The following is a 15,758-nucleotide window of genomic DNA, read 5'->3' as shown; positions in this document are numbered from 1 at the left end:
CGGTCCATATACTGAGGGAGAGCGCTGGTCCATATGCCGGGGTGGAGAGAGCCGATCCTTATACTGAGGAGAGATCACGATCCATATACGGAGAGGGAGAGCATTGATCCATATACTGAGTGAGATCGCCGGTCCATATACTGAGGGAGATCGCCGTCCATATACTGAGGGAGATCGCCGTCCATATACTGAGGGAGATCGCCGGTCCATATACTGAGGGAGATCGCCGTCCATATACCGAGGGAGATCGCCGGTCCATATACCGAGGGAGATCGCCGGTCCATATACCGAGGGAGATCGCCGGTCCATATACCGAGGGAGATCGCCGGTCCATATACTGAGGGAGATCGCCGGTCCATATACTGAGGGAGATCGCCGGTCCATATACTGAGGGAGATCGCCGTCCATATACTGAGGGAGATCGCCGGTCCATATACTGAGGGAAATCGCCGGTCCATATACTGAGGGAGATCGCCGGTCCATATACTGAGGGAGATCGCCGGTCCATATACTGAGGGAGATCGCCGGTCCATATACTGAGGGAGATCGCCGGTCCATATACCGGGGTGGAGAGAGCCGATCTTTATACTGAGGGAGATCGCCGTCCATATACTGAGGGAGATCGCCGGTCCATATACTGAGGGAGATCGCCGGTCCATATACTGAGGGAGATCGCCGGTCCATATACTGAGGGAGATCGCCGGTCCATATACTGAGGGAGATCGCCGGTCCATATACTGAGGGAGATCGCCGTCCATATACTGAGGGAGATCGCCGGTCCATATACTGAGGGAGATCGCCGGTCCATATACTGAGGGAGATCGCCGGTCCATATGCCGGGGTGGAGAGAGCCGATCTTTATACTGAGGGAGATCGCCGTCCATATACTGAGGGAGATCGCCGTCCATATACTGAGGGAGATCGCCGTCCATATACTGAGGGAGATCGCCGTCCATATACTGAGGGAGATCGCCGGTCCATATACTGAGGGAGATCGCCGTCCATTTACTGAGGGAGATCGCCGGTCCATATACTGAGGGAGAGCGCCGTCCATATACTGAGGGAGATCGCCGTCCATATACTGAGGGAGATCGCCGGTCCATATACTGAGGGAGATCGCCGTCCATATACTGAGGGAGATCGCCGGTCCATATACTGAGGGAGATCGCAGTCCATTTACTGAGGGAGATCGCCGGTCCATATACTGAGGGAGATCGCAGTCCATTTACTGAGGGAGATCGCCGGTCCATATACTGAGGGAGAGCGCCGTCCATATACTGAGGGAGATCGCCGTCCATATACTGAGGGAGATCGCCGGTCCATATACTGAGGGAGATCGCCGTCCATATACTGAGGGAGATCGCCGTCCATATACTTAGGGAGATCGCCGGTCCATATACTGAGGGAGATCGCCGTCCATATACTGAGGGAGATCGCCGGTCCATATACCGGGGTGGAGAGAGCCGATCTTTATACTGGGGGGAGATCGACTATCCATTTGTGGTCATGGCTACGGCCAAGAGATATTCGAAGAACCCTAGGGAGAGAAACAACGGGAACAACCTAACCCAGCTCGGCGTGTCTTAGCTTACCTGACTAAATGGCTTGTTGTGTGCCCTAAGCCATGATCGTGGGTAGGCCTATAAGTGGGCATACCCTGTGGAAATGAGAAGATAAGGGAGGGAGGGTGGGGCACCTGAGAACCCACGCCTGTGAGTGAGGCTGTGGCTCGTATATGAAGAGCCTCCGCCCCTCCCACAAATGCAGGCTGACTAATCAGCCTTACCAACATATCAAGGGGGAGAGCACGAACCATATACTGAGGGGGATCACCGATCCATATACCGGGGGGGAGATCGCTGATTCATATACCGGGGGGGAGATCGCTGATTCATATACCGAGGGGGACATTGCCGATCCATATACAGAGAGGGAGATCGACGATCCATATACCGAGAGGGAGAGCGCTGATCCATATACAGAGAGGGAGATCGACGATCCATATACCGAGGGGGATCACAGATCCATATACTGAGGGAGATCGCCGGTCCATATACTGAGGGAGATCGCCGGTCCATATACTGAGGGTAGATCACGATCCATATCCCGGGGGGGAGATCACTGATTCATATACCGAGGGGAGTACACGATCCATATACTGAGGAAGATCGTCGATCCATATACTGAGAGGGAGAGCGCTGATCCATATACTGAGGGGGAGAGCGCTGATCCATATACTGAGGGGGAGAGCGCTGATCCATATACTGAGGGGGAGAGCGCTGATCCATATACTGAGGGGGAGAGCGCTGATCCATATACTGAGGGGGAGAGCGCTGATCCATATACTGAGGGGGAGAGCGCTAATCCATATACTGAGGGGGAGAGCGCTGATCCATATACTGAGGGAGATCGCCGGTCCATATACTGAGGGAGATCGCCGGTCCATATACTGAGGGAGATCGCCGGTCCATATACTGAGGGAGATCGCCGGTCCATATACTGAGGGAGATCGCCGTCCATATACTGAGGGAGATCGCCGGTCCATATACTGAGGGAAATCGCCGGTCCATATACTGAGGGAGATCGCCGGTCCATATACTGAGGGAGATCGCCGGTCCATATACTGAGGGAGATCGCCGGTCCATATACTGAGGGAGATCGCCGGTCCATATACCGGGGTGGAGAGAGCCGATCTTTATACTGAGGGAGATCGCCGTCCATATACTGAGGGAGATCGCCGGTCCATATACTGAGGGAGATCGCCGGTCCATATACTGAGGGAGATCGCCGGTCCATATACTGAGGGAGATCGCCGTCCATATACTGAGGGAGATCGCCGGTCCATATACTGAGGGAGATCGCCGTCCATATACTGAGGGAGATCGCCGGTCCATATACTGAGGGAGATCGCCGGTCCATATACTGAGGGAGATCGCCGGTCCATATACTGAGGGAGATCGCCGGTCCATATACCGGGGTGGAGAGAGCCGATCTTTATACTGAGGGAGATCGCCGTCCATATACTGAGGGAGATCGCCGGTCCATATACTGAGGGAGATCGCCGGTCCATATACTGAGGGAGATCGCCGGTCCATATACTGAGGGAGATCGCCGTCCATATACTGAGGGAGATCGCCGGTCCATATACTGAGGGAGATCGCCGTCCATATACTGAGGGAGATCGCCGGTCCATATACCGAGGGAGATCGCCGGTCCATATACTGAGGGAGATCGCCGGTCCATATACTGAGGGAGATCGCCGGTCCATATACCGGGGTGGAGAGAGCCGATCTTTATACTGAGGGAGATCGCCGTCCATATACTGAGGGAGATCGCCGGTCCATATACTGAGGGAGATCGCCGGTCCATATACTGAGGGAGATCGCCGGTCCATATACTGAGGGAGATCGCCGTCCATATACTGAGGGAGATCGCCGGTCCATATACTGAGGGAGATCGCCGTCCATATACTGAGGGAGATCGCCGGTCCATATACTGAGGGAGATCGCCGGTCCATATACTGAGGGAGATCGCCGGTCCATATGCCGGGGTGGAGAGAGCCGATCTTTATACTGAGGGAGATCGCCGTCCATATACTGAGGCAGATCGCCGTCCATATACTGAGGGAGATCGCCGTCCATATACTGAGGGAGATCGCCGTCCATATACTGAGGGAGATCGCCGGTCCATATACTGAGGGAGATCGCCGTCCATTTACTGAGGGAGATCGCCGGTCCATATACTGAGGGAGAGCGCCGTCCATATACTGAGGGAGATCGCCGTCCATATACTGAGGGAGATCGCCGGTCCATATACTGAGGGAGATCGCCGTCCATATACTGAGGGAGATCGCCGGTCCATATACTGAGGGAGATCGCAGTCCATTTACTGAGGGAGATCGCCGGTCCATATACTGAGGGAGAGCGCCGTCCATATACTGAGGGAGATCGCCGTCCATATACTGAGGGAGATCGCCGGTCCATATACTGAGGGAGATCGCCGTCCATATACTGAGGGAGATCGCCGTCCATATACTTAGGGAGATCGCCGGTCCATATACTGAGGGAGATCGCCGTCCATATACTGAGGGAGATCGCCGGTCCATATACCGGGGTGGAGAGAGCCGATCTTTATACTGGGGGGAGATCGACTATCCATTTGTGGTCATGGCTACGGCCAAGAGATATTCGAAGAACCCTAGGGAGAGAAACAACGGGAACAACCTAACCCAGCTCGGCGTGTCTTAGCTTACCTGACTAAATGGCTTGTTGTGTGCCCTAAGCCATGATCGTGGGTAGGCCTATAAGTGGGCATACCCTGTGGAAATGAGAAGATAAGGGAGGGAGGGTGGGGCACCTGAGAACCCACGCCTGTGAGTGAGGCTGTGGCTCGTATATGAAGAGCCTCCGCCCCTCCCACAAATGCAGGCTGACTAATCAGCCTTACCAACATATCAAGGGGGAGAGCACGAACCATATACTGAGGGGGATCACCGATCCATATATTGGGGGGGAGATCGCTGATTCATATACCGGGGGGGAGATCGCTGATTCATATACCGAGGGGGACATTGCCGATCCATATACAGAGAGGGAGATCGACGATCCATATACCGAGAGGGAGAGCGCTGATCCATATACAGAGAGGGAGATCGACGATCCATATACCGAGGGGGATCACAGATCCATATACTGAGGGAGATCGCCGGTCCATATACTGAGGGAGATCGCCGGTCCATATACTGAGGGTAGATCACGATCCATATCCCGGGGGGGAGATCACTGATTCATATACCGAGGGGAGTACACGATCCATATACTGAGGAAGATCGTCGATCCATATACTGAGAGGGAGAGCGCTGATCCATATACTGAGGGGGAGAGCGCTGATCCATATACTGAGGGGGAGAGCGCTGATCCATATACTGAGGGGGAGAGCGCTGATCCATATACTGAGGGGGAGAGCGCTGATCCATATACTGAGGGGGAGAGCGCTGATCCATATACTGAGGGGGAGAGCGCTAATCCATATACTGAGGGGGAGAGCGCTGATCCATATACTGAGGGAGATCGCCGGTCCATATACTGAGGGAGATCGCCGGTCCATATACTGAGGGAGATCGCCGGTCCATATACTGAGGGAGAGCGCCGGTCCATATACTGAGGGAGATCGCCGTCCATATACTGAGGGAGATCGCCGGTCCATATACTGAGGGGAGATCGCCGGTCCATATACTGAGGGAGAGCGCCGGTCCATATACTGAGGGAGAGCGCCGGTCCATATACTGAGGGAGATCGCCGTCCATATACTGAGGGAGATCGCCGGTCCATATACTGAGGGAGATCGCCGGTCCATATACTGAGGGAGATCGCCGGTCCATATACTGAGGGAGAGCGCCGGTCCATATACTGAGGGAGATCGCCGTCCATATACTGAGGGAGATCGCCGGTCCATATACTGAGGGAGATCGCCGGTCCATATACTGAGGGAGATCGCCGGTCCATATGCCGGGGTGGAGAGAGCCGATCCTTATACTGAGGAGAGATCACGATCCATATACGGAGAGGGAGAGCATTGATCCATATACTGAGTGAGATCGCTGATCCATATTCTGAGGGAGATTGCTGATCCATATACTGAGGGAGATTGCTGGTCCATATACTGAGGGGAAGAGCGCTGATCCATATACTGAGGGAGATCGCCGGTCCATATACTGAGGGAGATCGCCGGTCCATATACTGAGGGAGATCACTGATCTATATACTGAGGGAGATCGCCGTCCATATACTGAGGGAGAGCGCCGGTCCATATGCCGGGGTGGAGAGAGCCGATCCCTATACTGAGGAGAGATCACGATCCATATACGGAGAGGGAGAGCATTGATCCATATACTGAGTGAGATCGCTGATCCATATTCTGAGGGAGATTGCTGATCCATATACTGAGGGGGATCGCCGGTCCATATACTAAGGGGAAGAGCGCTGATCCATATACTGAGGGAGATCGCTGCCTGTGACCGCTCATTATACCGGGGTGATATTCTGTCATGTATTTCTGCCCAGGCAAAGAGCAGAGAATGATCACTGCACATGCGTAGTAAAGTTTGGATTTTTTTTTTTTTTTTTTAAACTACAGTTCCCAGGAGGCCTCGCGCGGTCATGTGATCACTTCCAAGTTGCAGCTGATCTCCGAGTTCAGGTGTCTTACTGAGCGGGTGCTGACCCGTGATAGATCCGCCTGTGTTATACCGGGGAGCGGGCTGTGACTGTGCGCGTGGAGCCCCGGTAGACGACATCTAACCACCAGTGACCGGAGCCCTGCTGCAGGATCGGGATGGACACGGAATGGACGGTGCTGCTGCTCACCTGTCAGCACAAGGACAGCGCCCAGGCCTTCCAGAGAGGTGAGAGCCCCACACCAGGGATACACACTGCACCGGAGCAGCATACACAGAACAGCAGCAGAATAGTGAGTGCAGCTCTGGAGTATACTACAGGCTGTAACTCAGGATCAGTACAGGATAAGTAATGTATGTACACAGTGACTGCGCCAGCAGAATAGTGAGTGCAGCTCTGGAGTATAATACAGGCTGTAACTCAGGATCAGTACAGGATAAGTAATGTATGTACACAGTGACTGCACCAGCAGAATAGTGAGTGCAGCTCTGGAGTATAATACAGGATGTAACTCAGGATCAGTCCAGGATAAGTAATGTATGTACACAGTGACTGCACCAGCAGAATAGTGAGTGCAGCTATGGAGTATAATACCGGATGTAACTCAGGATCAGTACAGGATAAGTAATGTCTGTACACAGTGACTCCACCAGCAGAATAGTGAGTGCAGCTCTGGAGTATAATACCGGATGTAACTCAGGATCAGTACAGGATAAGTAATGTATGTACACAGTGACTGCACTAGCAGAATAGTGAGTGCAGCTCTGGAGTATAATACAGGATGTAACTCAGGATCAGTACAGGATAAGTAATGTATGTACACAGTGACTGCACCAGCAGAATAGTGAGTGCAGCTCTGGGGTATAATACAGGATGTAACTCAGGATCAGTACAGGATAATTATTGTATGTACACAGTGACTGCACCAGCAGAATAGTGAGTGCAGCTCTGGAGTATAATACAGGATGTAACTCAGGATCAGTACAGGATAATTATTGTATGTACACAGTGACTGCACCAGCAGAATAGTGAGTGCAGCTCTGGAGTATAATACAGGATGTAACTGAGGATCAGTACAGGATAAGTAATGTGTGTACACAGTGACTGCACCAGCAGAATAGCGAGTGCAGCTCTGGAGTATAATACAGGATGTAACTCAGGATCAGTACAGGATAAGTAATGTATGTACACAGTGACTGCACCAGCAGAATAGTGAGTGCAGCTCTGGAGTATAATACAGGATGTAACTCAGGATCAGTACAGGATAAGTAATGTATGTACACAGTCACTGCACCAGCAGAATAGTGAGTGCAGCTCTGGAGTATAATACAGGATGTAACTCAGGATCAGTCCAGGATAAGTAATGTATGTCCACAGTGACTGCACCAGCAGAATAGTGAGTGCAGCTCTGGAGTATAATACAGGATGTAACTCAGGATCAGTACAGGATAATTATTGTATGTACACAGTGACTGCACCAGAAGAATAGTGAGTGCAGCTCTGGAGTATAATACCGGATGTAACTCAGGATCAGTACAGGATAAGTAATGTATGTACACAGTGACTGCACCAGCAGAATAGTGAGTGCAGCTCTGGAGTATAATACAGGATGTAACTCAGGATCAGTGCAGGATAAGTAATGTATGTACACAGTGACTGCAGCAGCAGAATAGTGAGTGCAGCTCTGGAGTATAATACAGGATGTAACTGAGGATCAGTACAGGACAAGTAATGTATGTACACAGTGACTGCACCAGCAGAATATGCTGGAGATTTATTAAAACCGATGTAAAGAGAAGCAGCCAATCAGATTCTAGCATTCATCTTTCAAAGGAGTTCTGAAAAATAAAAAGTGGAATCTGGTTGTTATGGGCAACTAAGCCAGTTTTCCTTTGCACCAGTTTTGATAAATCTTCCCTGCATCTTCCATTATTCCTCCCAGAACTTGAGATCAGACAGCGCCGGGGTGTTCTGCCCGCCGAGACGCTCATACTGACTGTGGAAGACCCGCAGGGTCACGTGGGGAGTGGGGGTGCCACCCTGAATGCGCTCCTGGTGGCTGCAGAGCATCTGAGTGCCCGGGCTGGATACACGGTGAGGTGGAGGGTCTGTGGGTCACGCCCTTTAGACACCCGCTCCTGTGTTCATGATGCCTCTTTCTTTGCAGGTAGTTTCCTCTGATGTCCTGCAAGGGGCGCGTCTGCTGATCCTGCACACGGTGAGTGCTGAGGTTGGGAGGGTGAACGCCCGGCTGAGCCTGAGGAGACCTTGTCCTTCTGTTCCAGGGCCGGGATTTCCTCTTTGATGACTGTGGACGAGGTTTAACCGCTCTCCCTGTGGAGGATCCCCTGACGGCAGTGGATTCTGTCACCTGTAACATGGACAGCCTGCTGAGCACTCTGAGGCACCAGGTGAGGCACGAGGTCTGAGTGATCCTTGGATGTAACTGAATTGTCCATAACCTCGGATGTATTCTTGCGCTTACGCAGCTGTGTCCAGAGTCTCCTCCCGGTGTGTGGATCTGCAGCACGGACATGACATTGACCCTTCACACCAAGCCCCGTGAGTTCAGTCTAATTATCTAACGTCATCCTCTGATCCCCTCCACACACTGCCCATGGTTGGCCTGAGACCATCCCCCGACCTCCCCTCCAACCACTGCTCGCCTCAGGCCTCCTGTCCAACCACTGCTCACCCCCCGTCCTCGGGCCTCCTGTCCAACCACTGCTCGCCCCCCGTCCTCGGGCCTCCTGTCCAACCACTGCTCGCCCCCCGTCCTCGGGCCTCCTGTCCAACCACTGCTCGCCCCCCTGTCCAACCACTGCTCCTTCCTGTCCCCAGACTTCCACTCCAACCACTGATCGCTGCCGACCTCTGACCTCCCCTCCAACCACTGATCGCTGCCGACCTCTAATCTCCTCTCCAACCACTTATTGCTCCTGGCCTCTGACCTCCCCTCCAACCACTGATCGCCTCGGGCCTCCTGTCCAACCACTGCTCGCCCCCCGTCCTCGGGCCTCCTGTCCAACCACTGCTCGTTCCTGTCCCCAGACTTCCCCTCTAACCACTGCTCGCTGCCGACCTCTGACCTCCTCTCCAACCAATTATTGCTCCTGGCCTCTGACCTCCTCTCCAACCACTGATCGCCCCTGGCCTCCCACCTCCCCTCCAACCACTGATCGCCCCTGGCCTCGGGCCTCCCGTCCAACCACTGCTCGCCCCCCGTCCTCGGGCCTCCTGTCCAACCACTGCTCGCCCCCCATCCTCGGGCCTCCTGTCCAACCACTGCTCGCCCCCCGTCCTCGGGCCTCCTGTCCAACCACTGCTCGCCCCCCGTCCTCGGGCCTCCTGTCCAACCACTGCTCGCCCCCCGTCCTCGGGCCTCCTGTCCAACCACTGCTCGCCCCCCGTCCTCGGGCCTCCTGTCCAACCACTGCTCGCCCCCCGTCCTCGGGCCTCCTGTCCAACCACTGCTCGCCCCCCGTCCTCGGGCCTCCTGTCCAACCACTGCTCCTTCCTGTCCCCAGACTTCCACTCCAACCACTGATCGCTGCCGACCTCTGACCTCCCCTCCAACCACTGATCGCTGCCGACCTCTAATCTCCTCTCCAACCACTTATTGCTCCTGGCCTCTGACCTCCCCTCCAACCACTGATCGCCTCGGGCCTCCTGTCCAACCACTGCTCGCCCCCCGTCCTCGGGCCTCCTGTCCAACCACTGCTCGTTCCTGTCCCCAGACTTCCCCTCTAACCACTGCTCGCTGCCGACCTCTGACCTCCTCTCCAACCAATTATTGCTCCTGGCCTCTGACCTCCTCTCCAACCACTGATCGCCCCTGGCCTCCCACCTCCCCTCCAACCACTGATCGCCCCTGGCCTCGGGCCTCCTGTCCAACCACTGCTCGCCCCCTGTCCTCGGGCCTCCTGTCCAACCACTGCTCGCCCCCCGTCCTCGGGCCTCCTGTCCAACCACTGCTCGCCCCCCGTCCTCGGGCCTCCTGTCCAACCACTGCTCGCCCCCCGTCCTCGGGCCTCCTGTCCAACCACTGCTCGCCCCCCGTCCTCGGGCCTCCTGTCCAACCATCGCTGCCGACCTCCTCTGACCTCCCCTCCAACCACTGATCGCCTCTGACCTCCCCTCCAACCACTGATCGCCCCTGGCCTCTGACCTCCTCTCCAACCATCGCTCGAACCCCTCTCCCCCTACAGACTTCCGGAACCCTTTCAGCTGCACTCACTCCCAGCCTCCATTTCTGCTCCACCTGCTTCTTGCCCTCAGCCCCCTCCTCTCCACCCGACACTGGCGCCTCCGCTCCTCGTCTCTCATCAGACCTCATTGTGCAGGAATTAACTGGACGGATTTCCGGGGGGCTCGTGTCTTCTCGCTGCCAGGAACCCCAGAATATGCCAGGAACCATGGTGTGTACCGGACGGATGGGCAGGTAAGTGGAGGTGCACCCTCCGTCTCTCGATTGTTAGTGACCACGGTCTCACTGTCCATTTCATTCTTACAGGGGATCGTGAGAGACATTGTGTACCGCGGCTCCACCGAGCAGATCCTGGCCTGTCTCCAGGACTCGCAGCACGTTCCACTGGTAGTGCCACAGTCTCGCTGCAGCTGCATGATCTGCCAGCTTAGACTATCTCCCCTCTGTCTGATCTCAGCAGTCTCTTATTCTCCCCCTTTTTCTCTGATATCAACTGTCTCTGTCCACTCTTCAGACTCCGCTGTCTTATTTTCTCTCTCTCCATTCTCAGCCGTCTATTATTGTCCACGGCAGTCCCTCACCTCTCTAGTTTCAGGTGTCTCTCTGATTCTCGTCCCGTTTCCTGTTCTCTCGCAGGTCTCCGGCATAGTCTTCCTTTCCACAGAGACTGCAGAGAGTTTCCTCAGCACTCTCGCTGTGGCCCCTCTGGATGGCTGTACATACCAAGGTCTAGATTCTGGGGCCGAGCCCCTTGAGGTGACTGTGTGTGACGTGTGTCTCATGCCCGGGGGTGAAGGGGGTCCTCAAAGCTGACAGTCACACTCGTTCACAGGTGTCTCTGTTCTTGGACATTCTGATGAGCATGTGTCACGATGTCACTGAAGAGACCTTCCTGAGCGGAGGCCATCACATCAACGAGAAGTTAAGGAACGCACGGTCTGTCCTGTGGAGGGAGCTGCATGACCTCCCCCTCAGTATGGGTAGGTAGGACATTCAGGCAGGACCCCCAGGAGGGCTCCTCAGGGGGAACGGCGCAGGTGATGACCGCTGGCCTACGCGTTTCTCCCCGCAGTCTACATCCCAGACGGCAGCTACGAGTACCTGTCCCCGTGTGCCCGAGATCACATTGCTAATATGGTCAGATTGGCCTCATCCGGGGGCAACCACTTAAAGATGGCGCATTGCTCAGTTACGGTATGGCTGGGGAGGGGGCATTTTAACCCTTAAGCTGAATATATCGGAATGGATTGATTGCTTGTGGTGTAACGTGCAGAGGGTTTACAGATGTTGTCTGTGTGTAGCATCCAGAGCTGGTAGAAGATGGAAGCTGCGTGATCAACAGCCGCCTGCGCGGAGAGGTCACCGTGTCCCGGGGAAGTGTCATTCAGAACTGTCACCTACAGGTAAAGCACCCACCACTGCCACCAGTCTTCATGTCACCACCTTGTCACCTCGCCTCCTCTGGTTCTAATGGCTCCTCCCATTTGGCGTATCTTCAGTCTTTGTCACCACTCGCGGTCCCTTCCCCCACTTGCCACTCCTTTTTCAGTCTTTATCTTGTCACCACTCGCCACCCCTTCTCCAGTCCACGTCCCCCCCTATTGCCGATCCTCAAGTCATGTCCATCGTTTCTCCCATCTTCACCTGGCAGGGTCCCCTGGGTGTGGGCAGTGGGTGCCTCCTGACTGGCATTGACCCCTCGGCCTCCTCAGCTCTTCAAGGTTGTCACCTGAAGGATGTGACTCTACAAGCACATTCCATCCGAGTGCAGTCCCTGCCATTGACGGTGTACAGTCTTCTGGGGACAGATGACCACCTGGAGGTACTGACCAACATCTGGTTCCTGCAAGCTGAGGGTAGTAGTTGTAGATGTCACCTGATGCCACTGTATGTTCTGTGCTGCAGCTCCCAGCTGAGGGGGGATCGCCCACATTCCTCAATATACCTTGGAGTGAATTCTTTCAACGTACCGGGATTTGGTAAGCGGTGGGCGCAGCTTGTGGCTCCCGGGCATCTGCCGCCCCCGGTGAATATTGAGTGTTTTGTGCTTTGTTGGCAGCGAGAGCGACCTCTGGGGTTATGAGGGCAGCAGTAAGCCGAGCGTGTTAACTGCCCCCTTGTTCCCTGTTCTTCACCCCTCTCACACACTGGGAGTGGGGGATGTCCTGTGGTTCCTCAGTCCAAAGACCCAGAGCACTCAGCAGCACCTTCAGCGCTGGCGCAGTTCCTGGCGCATGTCTTGGCAGCAGATCCGGCGGCATCTCGACCAGGAGGGAACATTACAGGCTCGCAGGGAGCTGTTCTTCAGCCAGGCTCAGGACAAAGTGCAGAGGATCCTCCTGGGCAGGGAGGAGAGGAGTCTGATGCCCATCATCCGAGCGGCAGTGGTGGAGGGCACCCATCACAAGCTGCTAGACACATTGGACACTGGTAAGACCCCGACACCTCACCCCCAGAAAGAAAGATGCCAGCCTTATGGCAGTGGAAAACTGCTGATATTTCTTATTGCAGTGGCCTCTGTGACAGGTGATGCTGGCGTGGCTGCCCGGGCCCTCGCCTGTGTGGCGGACCTCCTGGGCTGTATGGCGGGCAGGGAAGGAGGACTGAGGAGTGGGCCGGCAGCTAACAAGGCCTGGGCTGCTGCCTACCTGCTGCTGGAAAAAGGCAATGTGACGCAGGGTGTGAAACTGCTGGCCGAAGAGCGGGAAAGGTGGCTGCACAGGTAACGGTCTTACAGGGGTTGAAGAAGAAAGCCTGCAAAACACAAGGGTGATATGCAACAGTCAGATGCTCTGCAGGACTCAGATTCAGCGAAGGGCTCGTACTCAGCTCTGCCGTTCTGCAGGACTCGTACTCAGCTGTGGCGCTCCGCAGGGCTCAAATTCAACGCCGTTACTGCACAGGGCTCATGCTCAGCTCTGGTGTTCTGCAAGGCTCATACTCGGCTGTAGCGCTCCGCCGGACTCTTCTTCGGCTGTGGCGCGCCCCAGGGCTCATGCTAGCCTCTGGCGCTCTGCAGGGCTCATGCTCAGCTCTGGTGTTCTGCAGGACTCCTCCTCGGCTGTAGCGCTCCTCCGGACTCTTCTTCGGCTGTGGCGCTCCCCAGGGCTGATAGTCAGCTGTGGTGATCTGCAGGGCTCTTGCTCGGCTGTGGTGATCTGCAGGGCTCTTGCATCACTCTGTAGACTGCACTGTTCTGGTGTAGTTGTCATAGGCCTTTTATGAGCTTTCCTCCCCACAGGCCGGCCATGCTGATCCGCGCTGCTCGTCATTATGAAGGAGCGGAGCAGATTTTAATTCGCAGAGCAGTGATGTCTTCTTTTAAGTTTATATCTGTTGGTGATAAGGAGCTGCCTCGTCAGGGTCGGTGGTTGACTGCAGAGTGTCCAGCGCGCATCGATATGTCGGGTAAGTTTTGAGAGTGACCCCCATCCTCCGTGCTGTTTGTCTCCTCATTTGCCGGTATAGTCACAGGACCAGTAACGTTGCTTCTGTATGTTGTTAGGAGGCTGGAGCGACACCCCTCCGATCACATATGAGCATGGTGGGGCGGTAGTCAACGTGGCCATACTGGTGGATGGTCAGAGGCCCATAGGCGCTCGAGCTCGACGGATCCCTCAGCCCCTGCTTCGTCTCCACAGTAAGAGTGGCCCTCCCGGAGCTGAAATCCGCACACAGCTGACATGTGGGAGTCTGGCTGATCTGCAGGATTACTGCCAGCCTCAGGCTCCAGGTGACACACGGCGCAGACATCCTGATAGGAGCCGACATTTCCAGAGCTGCCATTTGTCATGTTGTCTCTGTCTGCTCAGGGGCGTTACTGAAAGCCGCCTTCATCTGCTCGAGGACGGTGAACCGGACGTGCGAGAAGCCCTTGTCTGAACAACTTGCTGAGAGGTACGGTGGCGGGTTTGAGCTGCAGACGTGGTCTAACCTGCCACACGGATCTGGTTTGGGTAAGTGATAAAGTTGCTCTGCTATTGCAAGCCTCAGGTTTGTCCACGTTGCATGCAGATATCACCCTTTGCGCTGCAAATCTGCAGGCCACACAAGTGGATATCAAGGCACATTCGCTGTGGTCAAACCTGTGGTGTAAAATGACGCCGGATGTGAATTGACCTGTACTGCGCTCTCCAGGGTCCATGCGGTCATATCCCATGTGCTTCTCCTGCAGGAACAAGCAGCATCCTGGCTGGGGCAGTAATGGCGGTGCTGTATGAGGTATCGGGGAGGTCAGTGGACTCAGAATCTCTGATTCATGCCGTTCTTCACCTGGAGCAGGTGCTTACTACAGGTACGGCCTCTACTGTGCATGGCTACATTGCATGGATTAGGGTCCATCCCCATCTATTTCTTGTCAGGGGGCGGCTGGCAGGACCAGGTTGGGGGGCTGATTCCAGGAGTGAAGATCGGCCGCTCAGCACCAGAACTTCCTCTTCATGTAACGGTTGAGCAGCTCCAGTTGCCCGATGGGTTCTTGGAGAAGTTGAACCAACATCTCCTACTTGTGTATACAGGAAAGACCCGCCTCGCCCGCAATCTGCTGCAGGTAATGTGCATCTGCCACCCTGACCGCGTGCCGTCTTATGTTACCTGGCAGGTGACCTCATGTGTAGGAAGTTACAGATTTGCATCTTTCCCTCAGGATGTTCTCAGAAATTGGTATGCTCGCCTCCCTGATATCCTGCAGAACGTGGACGCACTGGTGAACAACGCTGGACTCTGTGCGGAGTCCTTCCAAAGAGGTGAGGCGTCCCACCACAGCTATGGGGGGGCAGCCCCGTCCTGTGACTTGTAATGGATTCTGTGTATGGTGTCTGTCTGCAGGGGACATGCAGCTACTTGGACGCTGCCTCTCCACGTACTGGCAGCAGAAGAAGTGCATGGCGCCCGGCTGTGAGCCGCTGGCGGTACGGAGGATAATGGACTTGTTGGAGCCTCATGTGCACGGGCAGAGCCTGGCAGGGGCTGGTGGAGGCGGCTTCCTCTATATACTGACCAAAGAGCCAAACCAGAGGGACATTCTGCAGAGCCTGCTGGAGGGGACACAGGTATCTGACCACACACAGGGATGGAGGAGTCCGCGCACCTCCATCAGGATCACCTCTGACCTCTGCTCTTTTCTAGGGCCTGGAGCGATGCAGCGTCCATACTGTACAGGTGGAGACAGAGGATTTCGCCGTTCGGCTGGAGTCTGATGGAGGCGTCTGAATGCAGAGGGGGCCAGATGACAACCGGTTGGCGAGACACGGAGCCCAGGATGTAAAGGGTTGGGATGAGGGGCTGTGGTGGTGCAGGGGTACAGCAGTGATTGGTGTGATTAATGGCAGCCCCTAGTGCCAGGACAAGTTGTAACATGGGTTTTGTATAGATTT

At 55.1% G+C, this 15,758-nt stretch overlaps 1 protein-coding gene across 1 annotated transcript; it reads left to right on the top strand.

The window, feature by feature from the left end:
- Positions 1 to 6,156: 6,156 nt before the first annotated feature.
- On the top strand, positions 6,157 to 15,652 carry FCSK (fucose kinase). Its single transcript, XM_040410232.1, has 23 exons — positions 6,157 to 6,403; positions 8,119 to 8,270; positions 8,344 to 8,394; positions 8,462 to 8,587; positions 8,666 to 8,738; positions 10,520 to 10,617; positions 10,690 to 10,770; positions 11,020 to 11,139; positions 11,216 to 11,363; positions 11,456 to 11,577; positions 11,685 to 11,786; positions 12,035 to 12,205; positions 12,289 to 12,362; positions 12,443 to 12,813; positions 12,895 to 13,105; positions 13,625 to 13,791; positions 13,889 to 14,116; positions 14,196 to 14,339; positions 14,558 to 14,677; positions 14,745 to 14,932; positions 15,029 to 15,128; positions 15,211 to 15,434; positions 15,511 to 15,652. Exons 1-23 carry the CDS (start codon positions 6,334 to 6,336, stop codon positions 15,592 to 15,594), a joined length of 3,225 nt encoding a protein of 1,074 aa, XP_040266166.1. The 5' UTR covers positions 6,157 to 6,333; the 3' UTR covers positions 15,595 to 15,652.
- Positions 15,653 to 15,758: the final 106 nt, after the last annotated feature.

Source organism: Bufo bufo, chromosome 10 (assembly GCF_905171765.1).
Source record: "Bufo bufo chromosome 10, aBufBuf1.1, whole genome shotgun sequence".
In the NCBI taxonomy this organism is placed as follows: Eukaryota; Metazoa; Chordata; class Amphibia; order Anura; family Bufonidae; genus Bufo; species Bufo bufo.
The sequence above is the reverse complement of the archived record's forward strand: the minus strand, read 5'-3'. Positions and strand labels throughout refer to the sequence as shown.